The sequence below is a fragment of the Ornithorhynchus anatinus genome, chromosome 3 (assembly GCF_004115215.2).
Source record: "Ornithorhynchus anatinus isolate Pmale09 chromosome 3, mOrnAna1.pri.v4, whole genome shotgun sequence".
In the NCBI taxonomy this organism is placed as follows: Eukaryota; Metazoa; Chordata; class Mammalia; order Monotremata; family Ornithorhynchidae; genus Ornithorhynchus; species Ornithorhynchus anatinus.
The window spans coordinates 98,526,181-98,545,404 of NC_041730.1; the positions used below are offsets into that span (position 1 = coordinate 98,526,181).

The following is a 19,224-nucleotide window of genomic DNA, read 5'->3' on the forward strand; positions in this document are numbered from 1 at the left end:
TAATCAGATGTAATGTCATCCACAGCCACTCCGTATGCATGACTGCATAAAGCTTATGTAGCACTTTATTATTATAAAATTGGTATAACATAGAACAAACCGGGATGCAAGCCAGATGAAATAGACAATGAATAGTTATATAAGGTTTTTGAAGCACATGTAGAACACGGGCTCACTGTATTTTCATCTCAATTGTCTGCTGTTTGTTAATGTCTCCCTTTCAATGTGATTGCATCTCAGTTTAATAGCACTTGCTATTTCAGGGCAGAACAGTGCCAGCCCGGACGTAATTACAGACTCTCTCCTCGAAATATTGCATGTATATATTAAAGTCCAACCAGATATGGTTAGCTGATGAGTAAGTCAAAAGGTGGATACTTTTATAAGTAAATGATCTATGCAGTGTGTCTTTCAGAGGCGATTGCAATCCTTCGTTCTGGGTAAAGTGAGACGTTTTGATTCCCACTGAACAATTTCCTACCTCAGTTCTCCTTGTTTTTCTGTCGTGATGCTATTTTGCAATCAAGACAGAAGCGTTATTTATGAAATTTTTAGACTCTCATCCCACAGTGGGAGCTGTTAGCTGCAGATCAATCATCCATTTCATTGATCTTTGTTAAAATCTTAATTTTAATTTGTTTTAGTCCCTTCATTATGGATTGCCTATGATTTCACCCACAGTTATGTTTTGCCTAAGTAGAACTGCTTTAAAATAGCACTCTCCAGGCCATCATATAAATTTAAGTGCTACCATGCACTAAGCACTGTGTTGAGCACTGGGATAGATACAAGAAAATCATGTCAAATACAGTCCATGTCCTACATGGGGCTCACATCAAAATAGGAGGGAGAACAGATACTGAGTCCCCATTTTACAGATGAAGAAACTGAAGCACAGAGCAGTTAAGTGACTTGCTCAGGTTGATACAGGCAAGTGGCAGAGCCAGAATCAGAACCCGGGTCCTTTGACTACCTCTGCCTCTAAGAGCCTCTTTGAAATTCTGCCAACTTCTCCCATTTGAGAACATTTTCCTGCACCTGGGTATTATCTCTGTTGAACCTGAGGTGTCTCGGCAAGTCAAACAAGACTGGTGGATGCTCAGAGCTGAAAAAATTTAGGAAAAGGGTGGCTCTAAACTTGCAGTGTCATGTTAAGTCCTTAATGAAGAGGAAATCTGGCCAATGTTGATTCCTAAGTCTCATGGGCCTTCCCAGAAAAGGGGTATGAGTGAGTGTCTTTCTGGTGAAAGCTTGTGGTAGTCAGGGAATGTGTCTTTTTATTGTTGTATTGTACTCTCCTGAGAGCTTAGAAGAGTGCTCCGCACGCAGTAAGCGCCCCTGAAATACGACTGAATGAATGAATGGCGAAGGCCAATCCTGGTGTGTAAAGATGTTAAAGACAACAAGATAAACTGCAATCCACAGCAGCTCATTCAACTTGATCCATTGGGTTTTCATTTTTCTTCTCACTCACGTTGAGCTTACTAATTGATGTAGAACCAGGAGACCACTTTATCTTTGGAAGGGCAGAACTTCAAAAGAATTTCCCCAAGACCAGGTGGAAAGGAGCTGGGAGAAGATGGGTCTGGGAGATATAAAAATGCAGCAAGATGACAACTGGCAGTGTTCAACCATTTGGAGTTATGAGCTCCCAGTTCCTTTACAAAGTCTCTCCTGTTCAGCCCATTTAAATTGCGTCTGAATTGACAGCTCTGAAAGGAAAGGGCTCTCCCAATAAGCTTTTCCTTTGGGGTACCTGGGCATTGGAATTCGCTGGAAGCGTACTTACTGACTCTCATATACCGCACTGATTACAGGCATACACAATGATACAACCAGTTCTGATCCTTGAAAATGTGGTTGCATTATGGGTGTTTATATGGTGAGGTGCGTTTCCCCGGGGAATTATAAATTATACATTAAGCTCCATTCCAGAATCTCAGGGAAAGTAATGCGTAAATTCCTTTATACTCTCTATATACTGTAATGTTAAATGTCACTAAACTGTTTTATAATCTTGCTTAAAATAATTCAGAGCATAACATCACAATTGTAAATTAATGAGTTGTTATGTGATTATGAGTCTTTGCAGGAGTCTGCAGAAAAGAAGCTTGTCCTGCTGACTGTGATAGTGATTTTCAACTTTAGTGAGGAATGTGTCCTATTTAGGCTGAACAGCAGGCTTCTTTTCTTTCTTACGCACCTTGGAGCAGACAGACTCCTTCTGTACTACTCCATGCACCTTTGAACTTGTTTCTCCATTAGGCTCTTCTTCAATCATATTTATAAACATAGCCACTCTCTTGAAGATTGTTGCAAGACTTAATAACTAGATTTAACTGGTGGTTAAAGAAACCATAACTTCTTTCTCATCTGTTCCAGCATCCATGCAGTAACGCACTGGATTGTCTAAATTTGATGAGGTCCTCTCTGGGCGGGGATTCCGCAGAATGAGATACACTTAATTCATTGACATCTGCATCATATATTTCTAAATCAAGTTGCCTCCCTAGTTCAACAACCTCTTTGGTTCTCTGCTCAGGTGATTTCTCAACCCTTTTAAAATCTGACACAAGCAGCGGACAGTGCTTCCTCCAAGATCCATTCATTGTTGAGTCCTTGATTTCGGCTTAAGTGGGAGAGGGTGAGGAGGTATTTACTTAACCTGTAATGTAAACCGACCGTAAGCATGGGATAAGGCATCAGGTTGCCGCTTGCCAGTTGTGTCATGGGTTGGTTGTAACCTGGGGAAATGGCTGTTGTCAGAATTTCTATTTGTGTAACATGTCCTCTTCAGAATTAGTATTCTCCGTCTAGCTGTCACAGATCAAAATGGAAAGAGTTAAGTTCTTACAGAGCTCTGGCTCCAGCAAATCTGCATCCCTTCTGTGGCCTACTGAAGGTAGACAACAGGATACATCTCCAAATGCTACTGAGGGGCAGTATGTCGAACTAGCACTCCTAAGAATGTTGTCAATCCGTAATACTCTCAGTGGTAACCCAGGTTTTTTTGTGCATATGAAAGCCAATCAATGTGGAACTTCTGGATTGCTAGAGACCTGCTTTTGAGGAGGAAAGTCTGTATATATCTAAAACATTGGGATCCACAGATAATGCATATAATCTGAATTTATTATTAAAAAGAGGAGACTTCAGTGATACTGGTAAAGAACCCCCAAAGCACCCCCCAATTTCACAGTTGTAATGCACCTACAAAAAATCTGGCCCCTAAAGCTCTTGGTAATAATAGAGAAAAGATTTACATTGCAATTGTGTTATTTCTTAGGATTGAGATCCTCAAGCAGAAAGAGCACTGAGACAAGAAATCTTGCCTGATGGTTGACCTTGGGCAAGTCACTTAACTTCTCTGTGCCCCAGTGACCTCGTCTGTAAAATGGGGATTGCGATTGTGAGCCCCATGTGGGACATGGGCTGTGTCCAACCTGATTACCTTGGTCTAGCCCAAGGTAGCTGTCACATCGTAAGCGCCTAACAAATAGCATTAAAAAAATCAGAAATTTTGTTGAACCTCAACTTCTTCATCTTTGAAAAGGGGATAAGGTTGCACGCTCTCTAAGGATGTTTGTGATGGGCTCTACGAGGTGCTGGTGGGCCTGACTCTTACCTGCCCTAAAAACAAGGAGGAGACAGGTATAAAATACTCTTATTTTTGCCAACTCTTGCTTCTACTCTTCCTTCCACTAATACTTAGTGGATCTGTAAATCTAGGATGTTCATTGAGAACTTAGAGCTGTTCTAAGCACTCGGGCGAGTATATGCAGTAGAGTTGGTAGACATGACCCCTTCCCGCAAGGAGCTCACAGTCTAGAGGAGGTGTTTACAATCAAAGGACTATGGGTGTGCTCTCCCTTGGGCCCTTCTTGGGTCTCATAATCCTAAGGGTCCAGAGTGGGGAAAGAGGGGCGACATGGAGTGGCTGGCTAGGGTGTGCCTGCTGGTCGGCACCACTGCCCACAGAGAGGTCATTTCATGTGGTGAAAATCAGAGCAGTGAAGGGGGTGCGTAGTCACGGCTGCTGTGGCCAACAGCAATTGTCAAGGAGAAGGCACAGGAGGAGTTTTCTATCCCCTGCTCACTCAAAAGCCCATTTACAAGGGAGAGGAGGAGAGTCAAGCTGCTCTTTCAGTAAATAATATAAAACAAACAAAGACCCATTGACAAATATACCTTTTGTAGACTTCTACATAATTGCCCAGTGCGTAAACAGTGAAGAATTTTAGAGGTCATCAAATACTTTTTTGTTTTCAGTTTTCCTTATTATTTTTTAAAAGCTAAGCAGACTAAATGGGGAATTCATTTTGGAACAAAGAACATGAAAGGAAGGGTATTTTAAACTTGCACAATAGTAGATGAAAGGAGAACAAGAATCATCGTGTTTTTCTAAAGAGCTCACAGCTGTTTAATTTTATAGTAAAATGACTTTAAGAACTTCGCTAATTCAAAGAAAAAAATGAAATAACTCTTATTGCAAAACTGGACTTCCATGTGAGATTTTGAAAACCAAGTTAAGATTTAATCAGCACTAAGGTCATATTGAGAATATTTCTTAATACTGACTTTTTTCCTCAATTCTGTCAGAGGTAATAGTGATTAATCGAGTAGCCCTTTCTTGAAAAGGAATTTACATTTTCATGTACTCTTCCCCTTATCCTCTCCTCCTCCTCCCTACCTCTCCCCCTCATCCTAACATATGATAACACTATGATAAATCTGTTTAAATATTAGAATTATACACTTTGTTGGGATGGTCCCATTATGCAGGAAGTTGTCAAAATCTGAGAGCCCAGATGGAACTGAAATTTTTTGTGTAAAGTGCTTGTACGAGTTTAACTTGGTAAACTATTATTAAATGACGATTAGAGGTTTTTTTATGGAGGGAACATCAGCCTCTAAAAAGATAGGTCTCCACCTTGCTCTGTCTATTAAATCTTTACACATGTTGGCCATTTTCAGGCAAACTGCTGCTTTTAAAAACTCAATTACTTTTCCATATTTGGGAATTCTCAGGCGTCTATCTTTCCCCAGTTCTATAATGCTGAACTAGTTGGTCTATCAGTCTATTCTGGGTTCTGAAGGAACTTTTAGAATACAGGGCAGTGATTTTAGAATGTTCGAAGTTGCATCAACGCGATTTGGCAGACGTAGAGGTGAACATAATGAAGTCATTGTATCGCAGAAAGACAAAGAATTGAGATTGCAGAAGCTTAGAATGCCCTCTGACCTCCGCCCGGGAGGGATGTCATGTGTCAGTTTAAGGCATATAATCCTGCTGAAGGTGAAAGCATGTAACTTTTCCCTCTGAGGAGATTGTTACCTGCCTGCCGTTACCGTCCCTGAATTTCCCCTCTTTTCTGCTTCTGCTTCATGTTTTCTCCTCTGCATGTTACTGATGTAACACTAGAGGGCAACTGAGAGTTTGCTGCAAACTAACAAGGCTTGAAATGATATTAATATCAGTTAAGTGTTTAAACTTACTTAAGATTTATTTCCCTGACTTCAGATTTCTACATATGTAACCTCTCCTGTGAGTTTCCATTGACAGCAAATAATAATCCAAATAAAGTTCTTCTGCGGAAAAAAAAAATATAGTCGTTCAGAAGAGAGCTTTTGCCCAAATAAGGATTTTTTTTGGAGACCCCATGTGTTAGATAATGATCAACTGACAGTTGGTCATGAGTTAATAATGCTGGATGCTGAAATATGCATACCATGTGGTATGAAAGAGTTCTGAGCCTGAAGACAAACACGGCTATAGTTAGACACCAGAAACATACCAGAGGTGTGTAAACTGTTTAACAGTATCCCAGTTGAACCACTCAGATGATTTTATTAAAACGAATACATTCTGGATAAGAGGTTTTGTAATTCATCTGAGAGCTTCTACTAGGAGTGGAGATTTTCTTGACGCTGTATATTCAGTTTGGGTGTCATAAATTTTTCACTCCTGATCCATCCTACTGTGATTGCCACAACAAGTCTGCCTTCTAAGAAGAGAAAATATTTCAGAGGTTTAAAAGCCCGGGGACTGTTGATTTTCCCTTTCTTTTCCCCCCATGAGAGCCCCCAGGGAGTTCCATAAATAGATCCAGGTTGGAGTGTGTGGCACTTAATTGGTATGTTGGGGTTGGATTTGTTGTTAATCTCTGGTTAGGCTTCTGTGCTGCTGCAGAAGGAACAGAAAGACGAAGGAAAATGGCCTTGGTTTTAGCTACTTAAGTATGGTTATTGTATAGCTTGAAGCCTGCAACCACAAGAAAGCCGGTAGGTGCGTCGTGTGGCTGTTTCCTCTGTCTAAGGCTCTGGACCCGTTAGTTTTAATAGCGGGCAAGAGCACACGTAGCGATGTCTCTCTTCTGCCATCCCACCTTGTTTCCCAGATATGTCCTTAGAAGAGAGCCTCTCATTAGCAAATTATTATGACAACCCAGTAATAGTGTTGCGTCTGGAGTGAATGCATTTTAAGTATCGGAGGTGAAGCGCTTATGCTTCCCCTACTGGTGTCTTATAGGAAGGTAATATAAAGGATGAACGCTAAATACACATTTATCATTTCCATATGCGAAGGGGAAGATGTTCAAAATTCTATTATGGGTCAAAAAAGGAGGAGAATCCCTCTATAAACCTTCCTTTTTCCTCTACGCTGACTTTCTCACTTAGAATTGGGGAGCTTGAAAGACGCCGATCAGGTTATCCGTTCCAACCCCTTTCACCTCAGGTAAGGGCTTTATTTAAGTGTCTGGGCAGATGCGTATATCAGCCCATTTGTTTTTTCTAGAAAAGTAAGTTTGATAACTTCCCTCCCAACATTGTTCCCAGGTCCAGCTACTAATGAAACTGTGATATCAGGAAGTTCTTCCCTCTCTCTCACCCAGATCTCTCCTACTGCTTTTCTAGCACACTTCTTCTAGTATTCTCAGCAGAGGTGGAGAACAGCATTTTACTCTCATTCATTAGTGTATGGGTCATGTGTGCATGAATAATAGTAATGATCATAGTATTTGTTAAGCGATTACTAAGTGTCAGACACACTTGTAAGCACTGGAGTAGATAGCCAGGTTGGATACAGTCTCTGCCCCACATAGGGTGCACCGTTTTAATCCGCATTTTACAGATGAGGGAATTGAGGCCCAGAGAAGTTAAGTGACTTGCCCAAGGTCACATAGCAGACAAGTGATGGACCCAGGATTAGAACCATGACCTTCTGACTCCCAGGCCCATGCTCTATCCACTCAGCTGTGCTGTTTCTCATGATAATAGAATCCATGATCACTTTTGAAGGGTCTTTTTCCGAATGAAAAGTTCCGTTTTTATGCTTTGCCACTGTGGACAAACCTCACACTAAGGACCTACAGAACATTATTTGTGACTAAGCCATGTGGACAAATCCAATCTTAATCGAGTCCCATACCTCTAAACTAACCCCTAGTCCTCATGAGACCTCCATCAGCATAGCCACCTGAAGAACAGAGAACATTTTCAACCCTTTTTTCTCCATTAATTATTTTTAGTGGCTTTTGTGAGTGCTTACTATGTGCCAGTTGCTTACTAAGCCCTGGCGTAGTGTAACCTAATCAGTTTGGACACAGTCCATGTCCCCCATGGGGCTCACAGTCTTAGTCCCAATATTACAGATGAAGTATTGGAGAAACAGAAAAGTGAGGTGACCTACAGACAAGCGGCAGACCCAGGATTAGGATCCAGGTCCTTCTGACTCCCAGGCCCACGGTCTATCTACCAGCCATGCTGCTTCCCAATATTGATGTAAATAATGTCTCTTCAGCCCACTGATGCCCTGGTTTGGCCTCAGAGACATCTCCAGAATCAGGCTGGCAGAGAGCAGGGGAGCCCAGGTCTCCCAGCAGCCCCTGGGACAGGGATTGTAAACTCATTGTGGGCAGGGAATGTGTCTGTTTATTGTTGTACTCTCCTAAGAGCTTAGTACAGTGCTCTGCACACAGTAAGCACTCAGTAATTACGATTGAATGAGCCAGAGAGCTCATATGTGAACCACCCCTAAAATTGACCCTGCTCAAAATGTTTAACCTATTTGTTTTTCGGTCCTACCATGTCGAATTATGACCAATGGACAGCAGTACTAGTAGAAAATCCCCCTTGCGTTAGCTGGTTAATGAACCAGGGCACATGAGCCCCATTAGGAAACAGGCAGATTCCTGGAGGCATTTGTCCCTGGGAGACACTAGCGCTGTGTGATAAGACAGTGTATATATTTGGTTTGTTGATCTCTTGGTTTAGGCAATCATCTGTGCAAAGGGAAAAATGTTGGGGGTGGGGGTGGGGTGTTCAAAGATAAGTGTTTTGGTTTTTTTTTCATTTTATTTAGATTTATACTAGGGTACCTGCTGATGTCTTTTTTATGGTATTTGTTAAACACTTACTATGTGTCAGGCACTTTACTAAGCACTGGGATAGATACAAGATAATCAGGTTGGACACAGTTCTATAGGCACATGGGGCTCACAATCTTATTCCCCATTTTACAGATGAGGTAACAGGCACAGAGAAGTTAAGTGACTTACACAAGGTCACGCAGCAGACCGGTGGCAGAACCAGGATTAGAACACAGTTCCTTCTGACTCCCAGTCCTAAATACATTGCCTATGTCCCTTTGACACTCTGACTTGGATTTTTGGACTATACTGGCTTTTGCCCTGTTGCCTTGTAGTCTTTACATCTTTATTATAGAGAACTGGATTGTACCACTATTATCTCCCTCTTCTCTGTCCCTCCCATTCCCCAGCTTCAACTCCCTCATCTTTCCCTATTAACTGTGGGGCTTTTTTTTAGGAACAAAAAACCCCCCAAAAATCAGTGCTTTTCCGGTCCCCTTTTTCAGTGCTGGGACCTGCATGCTATCATGAACAGAGATGGCCAATCAAGCTCGTTTTGAGCAGGGATTGTGTCTGTTTATTGGTATATCGTCCTCTCATTCATCAATTCAGTCATACTTATTGACTGCTTACTTTGTGCAGAACACTTTACTAAGCACTTGGGAGAGTACAGTACAACAACAGACAGACACATTCCCTGCCTACAACAAGCCTACAGTCTAAAGGGGAGGAGACGGATATTAACATAAATAAATAAATTACAGATATGTACATAAGTGCTGTGGGGCTGGGAAGGGGAAGAACAAAGGGAGCAAGTCAGGACAACACAGAAGGGAGTGGGAGAAGAGGAAAGAGGAACCTTAGGAAAAGCTTCTTGGAGATGATGCACCTTCCATAATGTTTTGAAGGAGGGGAGAGTAATTGTCTGTTGGATTTGAGGAGGGAGGGTGTTCCAGGCCAGAGGCAGGATCTGGGCAAGGGTTTGGTGGTGCGATAGGTGAGATGGAGGCACAGTGAGGTTAGCATTAGAGGAGTGAAATGTGCAGGTTGGGTTGTAGTGGAGAGTAGCAAGATGAGGTAGGAGGGGGCAAGGTGATTGCTTTAAAGCCAAAGGTGAAGAGTTTTGTTTGCAGAGGCGGATGGGTAACCACTGGAGTTTTTTGAGGAGTGGTGTGAGGTGTCCTGAACATACTCTCTCAAGTGCTTTGTATAGTGCTTTGCACACGGTAAGCTCTCAATAAATAAGATTGAATTAATTGAATGAATGAATCACTTATGCATATTGGGTATGGAGGGAGGGCTAATAGTTATAATTCTGAGGTGATGAGAAATTGCTGATGAATGAGACATGTAGATTTAGATAGGCAAGGCCAGTCGTCGTATATATTGGAGAAGAGCAACACTTTGTGATGAAAGACCTTCCAGGTGTGACGGATTTAGGATTTTGGTTTCCTTACCTAAGTCAGTGGATGGAAGAAAAATCGCAAGTCTTCGGATATATCCTTTGGAATCCTTCCCTCACCCAGTAGAATGGATAGCTTTTAAGCCGAAGCCCATAGCATGGTGACAATCTGCCTTTTTTATTTTGTGACTCTTATTAAGAGACGGTCCAGGATAAAAACCAAAATCACCCTCATAATATTTCAGTCTTGAGTCTGCAATAAGTTAAATGTCTCCATGTTAATCCACACCAAAGCAAAAAGTGTCCGTTCCAGTTACTTCCAAATGGGGAATGTTTTCTTAAGAGATGTAGCAAATCGATTATCCCAAATGTTGAGAATAGAATATCTCGTTTCCAAAACAAAACCTGAAGAAACGGTTGAACAAGAATACTCTGTGTACATATGAGTTAGAAAATTGTTCTGATATTTACTGCTCCTTTCAAGGATATTCAATACGAAATGTAGCTTTCAAATCTGTTCTGTCGTATTCAATTATAAGTCCACAGAACATTTCAATTATAGAAAAGAATGAGTAGGGCCTTTGATTATAAGAAATGACAAAAATTCATTCTCTGAATTTACAAAGTACTCCAGTGTTAAGACCAAGGAAATATAAATGTTGTCTTTGTGCTTGGAAGCATATACGGTATGGATCCTTAAACAGTCAGCAAAATGCCAGGATATTATGGGTTAACATTAAAAAAATTTTATTAGTTGATTCCATATAGAAAGCGAGTGCATATCTGTGTTTTCAGAAGTGTTCCAAAATGGAAAAAATGGGATTTTATTCTAATTTTAGGACCTGCATTTTTTCCAGAGTCTGAATAGTGTAGTGTTTGCACAATAAACCTTTTTCCTGATTTTAATGGACTACTTTATGCTGTTCCCCTTAGTCCACTGGGTTAAGCACACCTGCCTTGTTCCAGCTTGGGATTCGTCAGTAGAGTATGCCCCAGTATTGGAAAGCGAGCAATTTTTGAAAATCCAGGCCCATTCACTGATGGGAGAGGATGAGTGGTGTAAAAAGGGAGGAACAGCGAAAGATTGAAATCCTAATAATAATAATAATTGTGTATTTGTTAAGCACTTACTATGTGCCGGGCACTGTATTAAGCACCGGAGTGGATACAAGCAAATCGGGTCGGACACAGTCCCCGTCCCACATGGAGTTTACAGCCTCGATCCCATTTTACACATGAGGTGGTAGACACAGAGAAGTGAAGTGACTTGCCCAGGGCCATACAGCAAACAAGTGATGGAGCTAGGATTAGAACACATGACCTTCTGAGTCCCAGGCCTGTGCTCTATCGACTACTCCATGAGCTCTTGGGGTTAGGACACTACGGCGACCTGCACTTCTCAACCAAAACTGAGACAGCGGCAAGGACTGAGTTATTCTTAGAAAGGGCTGCTATCTACCTCTCAGTGCCACTCTTCAGGAAGTGTTGGGGGCTTGATTGGAGGAAAATTGTCCTGTCTCTTCTTCTCCCTTAGGCAGGTCTGCACCACAGCTAGAAGCCTTCCAGAAACCTGCCTACTATGCCACATAAGAGTTCAGTCCATGTTTCCCCAATTCCCAGGAACCTCCAGTGGTTGCCCATCCACCTCCGTATCAAACAGAAGCTATCTAACACTGGCTTTAAACCACTGAGATTTGTAGCCCTGCTTTCCTTACCTCGCTGCTTTCTTACTACCACCTAGCCCGTACCCTTCACACTTTAATGGTAACCTATTCACTGTACCTCGATCTCGGCTGTCTCGCTGCCGAACTCTCATCAACATCCTGCCTCTGGCTTAGAATGCCCCCCCTTCATATCTGACAGATGATCACTTTCCCCATCTTTGAAGTCTTGTTGAAGGTACAGTTCCTCCAAGAGGCCTTGCCCAACTCCTCTTCTCCCACTTCCTTCTGCGTTGCCCTTGCAGGTGGATTTGCACCCTTTATTTACCCCACTCTCAGCCCCACAGCACTTATGTACATATTCATAATCTATATTAATGTCTGTCCTCCCCTGTAGACTATAAGCTTGTTGTGGGCAGAGAACGTGTCTACTAACTTTGTTATAATGTATTTCCCAAGCACATACTACAGTGCTCTGCACGCAGTAAACACTCAATAAATAAGATGATTCCTACTGTACCACTTGACTCATCTTCAGTCACAGTCATTTACCAACTGCTTCTGGTGCTCCCTACCCCCCCAACATGGAGGTTGCATTCTTGCAAAATCCCACATTGAGGAAAATTTACTCTGTGATACTCACTTTGCCCATGCACATAACAGTTCCTTCCGACCCTGTCTCATGCTGTATCCAAATATATCTGGTAAGCGTTCACTAATTCCCTTCCAGAATCAAAACACATGTCCCAGCAGAACTAAGCGTATTACAAAATTTTCTCTCTGCCTATTCAGCGCAGTTCAAAGTGTCCACTTGCCTCAACCCCAGAGTTCTAAAATTTATCTTCATCCCTGCCACAGTCCAATCATACAGCCACTGGGCCTCTTCACACAATTTCAAAACAGCATATTGAACAAGTTGGTCAATAGTGAATGTCCAGGTTGGCAACTGTTGTCGTTTCTCTTCTCCATTCTCACTGGGGGAATCATTCGGAGAGGAAAATCAGTAAGTTTGATAAAGCCTGTGGCGACAGAAACAGCCATGCAACATATTAATCCCGACAAGACCTTGTGGAGTCACACACATCTCAAACCAATTAGAAATACAGAGGAGCTACCCTGATTTGTTTAGGTTATGGTGAAAAAAGAAATAATTTATGTCTTTAAGTGTTTCTGAGAAAGAGGGACCTCCAGGGCAGAACAAGAAGTCATATCAGGAAATAGCTATGCAAATCAAAGGCCAGTAAAATAGCTGGAACTTTGATCGTGGTCATTAACAATTGTTCCAGGGTTGAGTAGGGTTAGACAGAGAGTGAGTAAGAGCGAGAGCATGTTTCAGAGCGGAGTACACGACTGTTTACTTACACGGTTTGTTGAGCAGTCAACGAGGTCTAAGGCTATTTTGGATTTGGTCTGCCTAAGTGATCCAGGTATGACAAATGAGGTAATGTATTCTGCTCTCATTAAAGGCTCTTGGCTACATAACTTATTTAGACAAAAAGCCAGTGTGGTTGGACCTCAAATTTGTTCAACTCTATTTTTGTCATCCTCTTATAACAACATGTCTGCACAGCCCAGGACTGGTGGTTTTGATGAGATTGAAGCATGTTGGACTGGTGAATTTTAATTCAGTAGGCATAAAGTGGTGGAGATATATTAAACTGTGACACACAACCACAGAAGCCAGAAAGTTCAAAACACGAAACTTGGCTGTGGGTTTGCCTTGTTGTATCAGTGGCGGATGCGTTAAGATTATCACGAAGGGCTATTGGATAGCAGTGGCGCCAGGGGGAGAAATTTAAGGATGGATCTTTGGCTTTGGTTTTGAATTTTGTTTCGCTGATGCTTTTGACAGAATCTTCCCATGACAGAGGTATATTTTTGGGGAACTCTATTTCTTAATTTGAAATAGGGAAACTCTTGAGGGGAAGTATCTGAAAAATAATAAAATGAACCATAGTCATAAAATGTTTGAAGGCCTGTGTGTATATTCTTTATGTCTAGATTTTACCAAGTTGGGTTAGAATACCTCAAGTTCAAATATTGCATGTTTTCATTTCACCAGAACCGCCAAACACTTGTAAGACATGTTGGTGGCAAAAGCACTTCTGTTTGATGTGGGCGTATGCACCTAGAAACTTTTCGCAGAAATTATTTTTGAGCATTTTTAGTCTCTAGAAATAGAGACTATCTAGATACTTACCAGATCTACCCTTTAGTATGTAAGGTATATTGAGTATTTAATGGATAGTGTAAATAATATTCACTAGATAGCAGGGCATATGGAGCATGTTGAATTTGCAGTGTAATTATATTTTTCTAGGCATCCAACTTAACAGCCTATGAGAGTCTTTTGTTTTAAAAATCTTGAAGCAACTGAATCCCTTAAGGGATGATCTGATAAATGGTTTTCTTTTTTAAGTCTTTAAATCCCAAACCATGTGCGGGTGATGTAAAAGAGAACTGGTCGAAACTCATGTCTTGTACTTTTACATTCATAGCTTAAAAAAACACTCAAAAGTTTGTTCTATTTTTGTTGTAGTGAAAGAGGAAGTTTCTAAATAGTCAAAAGGAAAACATTAAAATAGAACCCAGTAAATGAAAATTAAATTAGTGTTTCCAGAAAGACCACGTCCCACCCTTTAACGTGTTGAAGCAGTTGAAGATTCTTTTCTCCATGGAGAGTATGTCACTGCATTGAGGTCCTCAGATGAAAGGCCTTATAGAATTGCAAAATATTATCACCAACTTATGGGACACCATTACAGTACTTTTTAGCTCAGCACACTTTAGTGAGTGGACTTTTATTTCCTGCCCTCTGGCCAAAACGTACAATCAAATGAGTTCACTTTCCGCTCACTTCCTCTAGACATTGACCTTTGGTGTCAAACTTTGGAAAACTTATGCATATGATTTCCACTGGGCTCGATCCAGGCCTCATTCACAGAGCTATTCCTATCTGTGAGCAGGGCTGCACAAGGAATTTCTTGAGAGAGGCTGTAGCTATGTTGGCAACAAAAATCTCTTTGCAAAATGGGAAAGAGTTATTAAATGATGATAGTCAATCCAGTTTTATAGCTGTTTATCTTTATGGTATTTCCAACTGCATGAATGTTAAAGAGACTATCACCCCAGGAAAGACCCAGTTGAAAAACAGGAACATTATGCCAAAAACAATTTACTTTGCCAGTAATTGGTTACGTTTCCCTTTTTTTATTATTGCAAATGTTTGTGCTTGAGTGTGAGTTTCCCACACCTGCACAGCGTAACTTCACAACTTGCCTGATGGGTAGTGAAGTCATAATATCAAGCTAATATTTTGCAGACCTGGGTGGCATCAATTCCAGAATAATAATTCATCCTGGGCCCCGGAAGTTACATCTTCCTGGCTGGTTGTAAAGCCAAGGGGAATGCTCATTACCATTTATGAGCTGTTCCCCAGCATTTGACAGTCGCACCCAAACAACAACGCACAGGGTGTGAAAAACAGCCGGGAATTGTTGGGGCCGGAGGTGGGAAGATGAGTTGGACAAACACCAGTTTTCTTTCTCTAGTTTAGACCTGGCTCTCGAAACAACCGTAGTATAATGGAGGTGAATATTCGTTAACTTCCCCGTCGTACTGAGTATGAGGAGAAGATGGGTGATGAGAGAGGAAATATTTGTTTAAACCACAGAGATCTTTGCTGATTAGCCAAAACGGCAAGTGAAACTAAATCAGAGGAGTAAAAGTGAATGAATCGAATGTTTTAACTTCTTTTCTTCCTGTCTTCTGAACCTAGTACCGGGATGATCCTGCTGAATCAGTGGAGACTGGGCTCTTAGTAGTATATGATCAGCAGGAGACCAGGTACTTTTTGTCTGAATGTACCCAAAATAGTCCTCAATATTTAAGGCGTTTAAGTGGGACAAGCATTACATGGTTTCTTTGGCCTCTGAAATGGTCTTGAAGGATTCCCAAGCTACAGTTACTAATATAAAGCAAGTTCAAGTGTGTGTGTGTATCTGTCTCAGGAAAGAAAGCAGGTGTGTATGGATATACATTATAAATGTAGATTAGACATACTCTCATTTAATGTGTGGGTTGAGTTTAACACATTTAATACTCTCTGAGAAGGGATGGATTAAAAGAATTGGCTTGCGCCATGTATAATATTAGTAGGTGCCTTGTTAGCTTTGCTAGCCTTCCCAGCACAACTCTGCCAAAAGACAGCAATCCCAGCCTTCAGCACTGCTGCTGTTCTAATTCTGGAACCTTAGACCTGGACACCCTCCCGAGCCCAGTCCTTGGCCTTTGGGGGTGGAGATCTTAAGGGGGCTGGGGTGCGGGTGGGAATTTTGACATAAAAAATTTTAGGGGTCCTGTTCAATTTCAGTCACCACCCCCAGGAAACATGATGATTGAGGGAGAGAGCTCCCAAGTACAGTGTCAGAAAGTTTGAGCCATTGCAAAAGCGAGAAGTAGATCTCTCGGCAAAGGTTTGGTCCTCATTCCTATTTTGTTTGATTTTTTTTGGTATTTGTTAAGCGCTTACTGTGTGTCAGGCACTATAGGTTTGGTCCTCATTCCTATTTTGTTTGATTTTTTTATGGTATTTGTTAAGCGCTTACTGTGTGTCAGGCACTATACTAAGTGCTGAGGTAAACAAGATAATCACGTTGGACATAGTCCATGTCCCCAATGGGGTTCAAAGTCTTAATCCCCATTTTACAGATGAGGTAACTGAGGCACAGAGAAGTTAAGTGATTTGCCTGAGGCCACAGAGAAGACAAGTGGTGGGGTCAGGATTAAAACTCAGGTCTTCTGACTCCCAGGCCTGTGCTTTAACCATTAGGCCATTCTGCTTCCCATTTCTTCCCATTCCCATCCCAATCCCATAGTCCTGTCTTTCTAAAAGACCCAGAATGGACCTCAACAGTGCCCTTGAATGGACTTTCTGAAGACCCACTCAGACCCAACTTTATGAGTCTGGTCATTCTGTATTTTAAAAGTGTGGAGTCATCCCTGGAAACTCCACTGAGGAATAAAATTTCACTCACAAGCACCTTACTAGAAAATGAAGTACTTCAATCAGTTGTATTTATTGAGCACTTACTGTGCGTAGTCGTAATCATAATTGAGGTATTTGTTAAGCACTTATATGTGCCAAGTACTGTACTAAACACCGCGGCAGATACAGTCAGATGAAATGTCAGTCTGATTTTTAATTCATAGCAGAGGGAAAGGGCTAGGTGAGTTTAGGAGGCTACTGTGGACTGGAATAAGGGCCATCACATGGTGGGGGTATCAGTCAGTCAATGATATTGGCAAGAGAGTAGAAGAGAAGATGAAGCTCTTGGTAGGAGAAGTATGTGGAGGAAGGGAGAGAGAACGGAAAAGAGAGAGAGAAGAATTTCTCAGACCAACCTGGTGGAAAGCACATGGGAGTTAGAAAATCCAGGTTCTACTCCCAGCTCTGCGAGCTGCCCTGTTGTATGACCTTGTGTCCAAGGTCACTTAACCTCTCTGAGCCTCAGTTTTCCTCATCTGTAACACGGAGATAAAATACTTGTCCTCCCTACCTCTTCGATTTTGTACGAATGAGACTGTGGCCTATCTGATTCTTTTATATCTACCAGACTAAGGGCTTAATAAATGCTTTCATCTTTGTGGGCGGGGACTGAGTCAATTTATCGTTATATTGTACTCTCCCAAGAGCTTAGTACAGTGCTCTGCACGCAGTGAGTGCTCAGTGAATACAACTGAATGAATACCGACCGCTTAGGGAAAAACGGCAGCAGCGAAAGTCCTATCCACTCCTTCCCGTGATCCCGTAATTCAATTTCCGCCAGCTTCAGTTCCCCCTACCTAGGTTTCTCCTTGGATCCTCTTCGCTGCCCCTCCTCGGGACCCTCCTTTCCCAACTCAGCCCTCTGTTCCTTCCAGGACATTACAGGACAGATGCTGATTAGTCAGAAAATCCATGCGTGGGGTGTTCCGCTAGCCAATCAACAGCCTCCCTGTGTTGATATAGTAGATACGCAGCTAGATAGGACCTTCTCTTGATGAGGCCACTATGGAAATTCCTCACCACTGCTGTTCTGTGTTTATTCAGATGTTAATCTCTTATCCTTAGTGCATGTCTGCTTCGAATTGACTTTAAAATGCCGATCTATTCTGGGTGTACAAATGTAAGAATGTTCTGGAGGAAGACATGTTCACTAGTTCTTGAAAGAATGTAGTAATGGATTTTTCTGATGAGATTTTGCCAGTTCTGCCATATAATGAAGTCTCAATTTAAACAGTATGTTCACAGTACCTGGAGCGAATCCTTTCTGGCTTGAAAGCTTTTAGCTAAAATGATAGAAGTGCTACTAGTAGAGAACAGACTACAGGGTCCAGATTTAAGATATTTTTGTGTCAAGCATGTCCGTGAGTGTTTTGGTGGTGGTGGTGATGGTGGTGGTGTTTTAAAGAACCTCAGGAACTGGAACTAGTCCAAAGAGTTTTTGTTCGGATTTTGTTTAGGTGCTATTTGAGTAAATGAAATGGATAAGTATCCAAGTCGATTGCAGTCATTATAGCTTTAGCACTCAGCCCAATCGCAATAAATTGTGGAAACACTTCTGTCCTACCCCGTGTCTTCTAAACAAGATATTAGCACCTTGGCTCCCGGCTAAGTATGGTGTCGGATTCACGCAACCCAGCGTCAAGGCCAAAGAGTGGTGCAAGAGGTCAGAATCAACAGAACAATTAGGATGAAATCACAGGCTACATTAAGAAGGTAGGATAGTGTAGCACTCCCTGGCAGTCTGGCAACCCCCTTGCTAAGTCCTGGGAGCTCATCCCACAGTCTGTGCTAGGCAGTGATCTATGTTTATATGAGTAATGGAGCAGCTGGGGGGAGGGGAGTTGTAAACCCAGAGCAAAGAGCCCTAGTGCTCATTTTGTGGAAAGCTGACATCCACACCAAGTGGAGACTTCCAGGGTTGTAGTAGTGGGCAGTCACATGCTGTAGCATTCATGAGCACAGATATAAATCAGGCAGATGTTTGTCGACTGGAATGGGTAACAGTTTCTTTTTTCTTTGCGTGTTTTTTTGCATGTTTACCTCAGATAACAATTCTAGGCTGGGTTTCTGATAGACTTTCAGGAAAGGGCTTGGGGGGGGGGGGGGGGGAGTGGAGGGTAATTGGGTGTTCAGCATAAAACTGTTCCTTGAATTTTTCAGACAGCAGAGTGTGCTTTGCTTTGTCTGGTTCTACCAACTGCAAAACTATTATCCAGAGGAGAAAATCGAATTAATAGCCTTAATTGCTTTTGAAAAATGATTAGAATGTAAAATGTCCTGAAATCACTGGCTAGCTGTCTACAAATGTAAAATTAACAACCATTAAGAGGCACCCGAGAGATTTGTAGTGGTCAGATATGACATTGTTCTGCTTCGTCTTTAGATTAATGAAAAGTGTGGTTACCTAGAAATTGAAGGTTTGGAGTGAATTGTTTTAGTGAATTAATTAGTTTACAGCTGTTTTTTTTTTTTTTTTTTTTTTTTGCTTTTGCTTGACTATTAATTGATGGGATTTTAAATGAGAGAGCATATGCAGAGTTTTAGAATTGAATAAACATCTGTCTTTTTTTAATATACGTGAGCCTTCGTGGGAATTAAGTTTGACATCAGGGATGAAATTAGATTTGATTACCATTCCATATTCTTAAAAAAAAACCTCATAAAGGCCAGGTTACCTTCAGTGTGATTGATTTAAAGGCGCTCCCAAATAAATACTGTTAAGATTTTCCTAAGAGTAGTATAGAA

At 41.6% G+C, this 19,224-nt stretch overlaps 1 protein-coding gene across 5 annotated transcripts in view; it reads left to right on the forward strand.

The window, feature by feature from the left end:
* The window catches only part of ARID5B (AT-rich interaction domain 5B), a 160,612-nt gene that overhangs the window by 94,898 nt on the left and 46,490 nt on the right, over positions 1-19,224 (forward strand). The window contains exon 1 of one of the 5 annotated variants that reach the window (XM_007660654.3): positions 18,359-18,476. The exons of the other annotated variants lie outside the window; for them this stretch is intronic. Within the exon in view, the coding sequence (XP_007658844.2) occupies positions 18,473-18,476 (4 nt within the window). The 5' untranslated portion in view covers positions 18,359-18,472. Of the gene's footprint in view, positions 1-18,358; positions 18,477-19,224 lie in introns of those variants that run through there. 5 annotated transcript variants of the gene reach the window in all.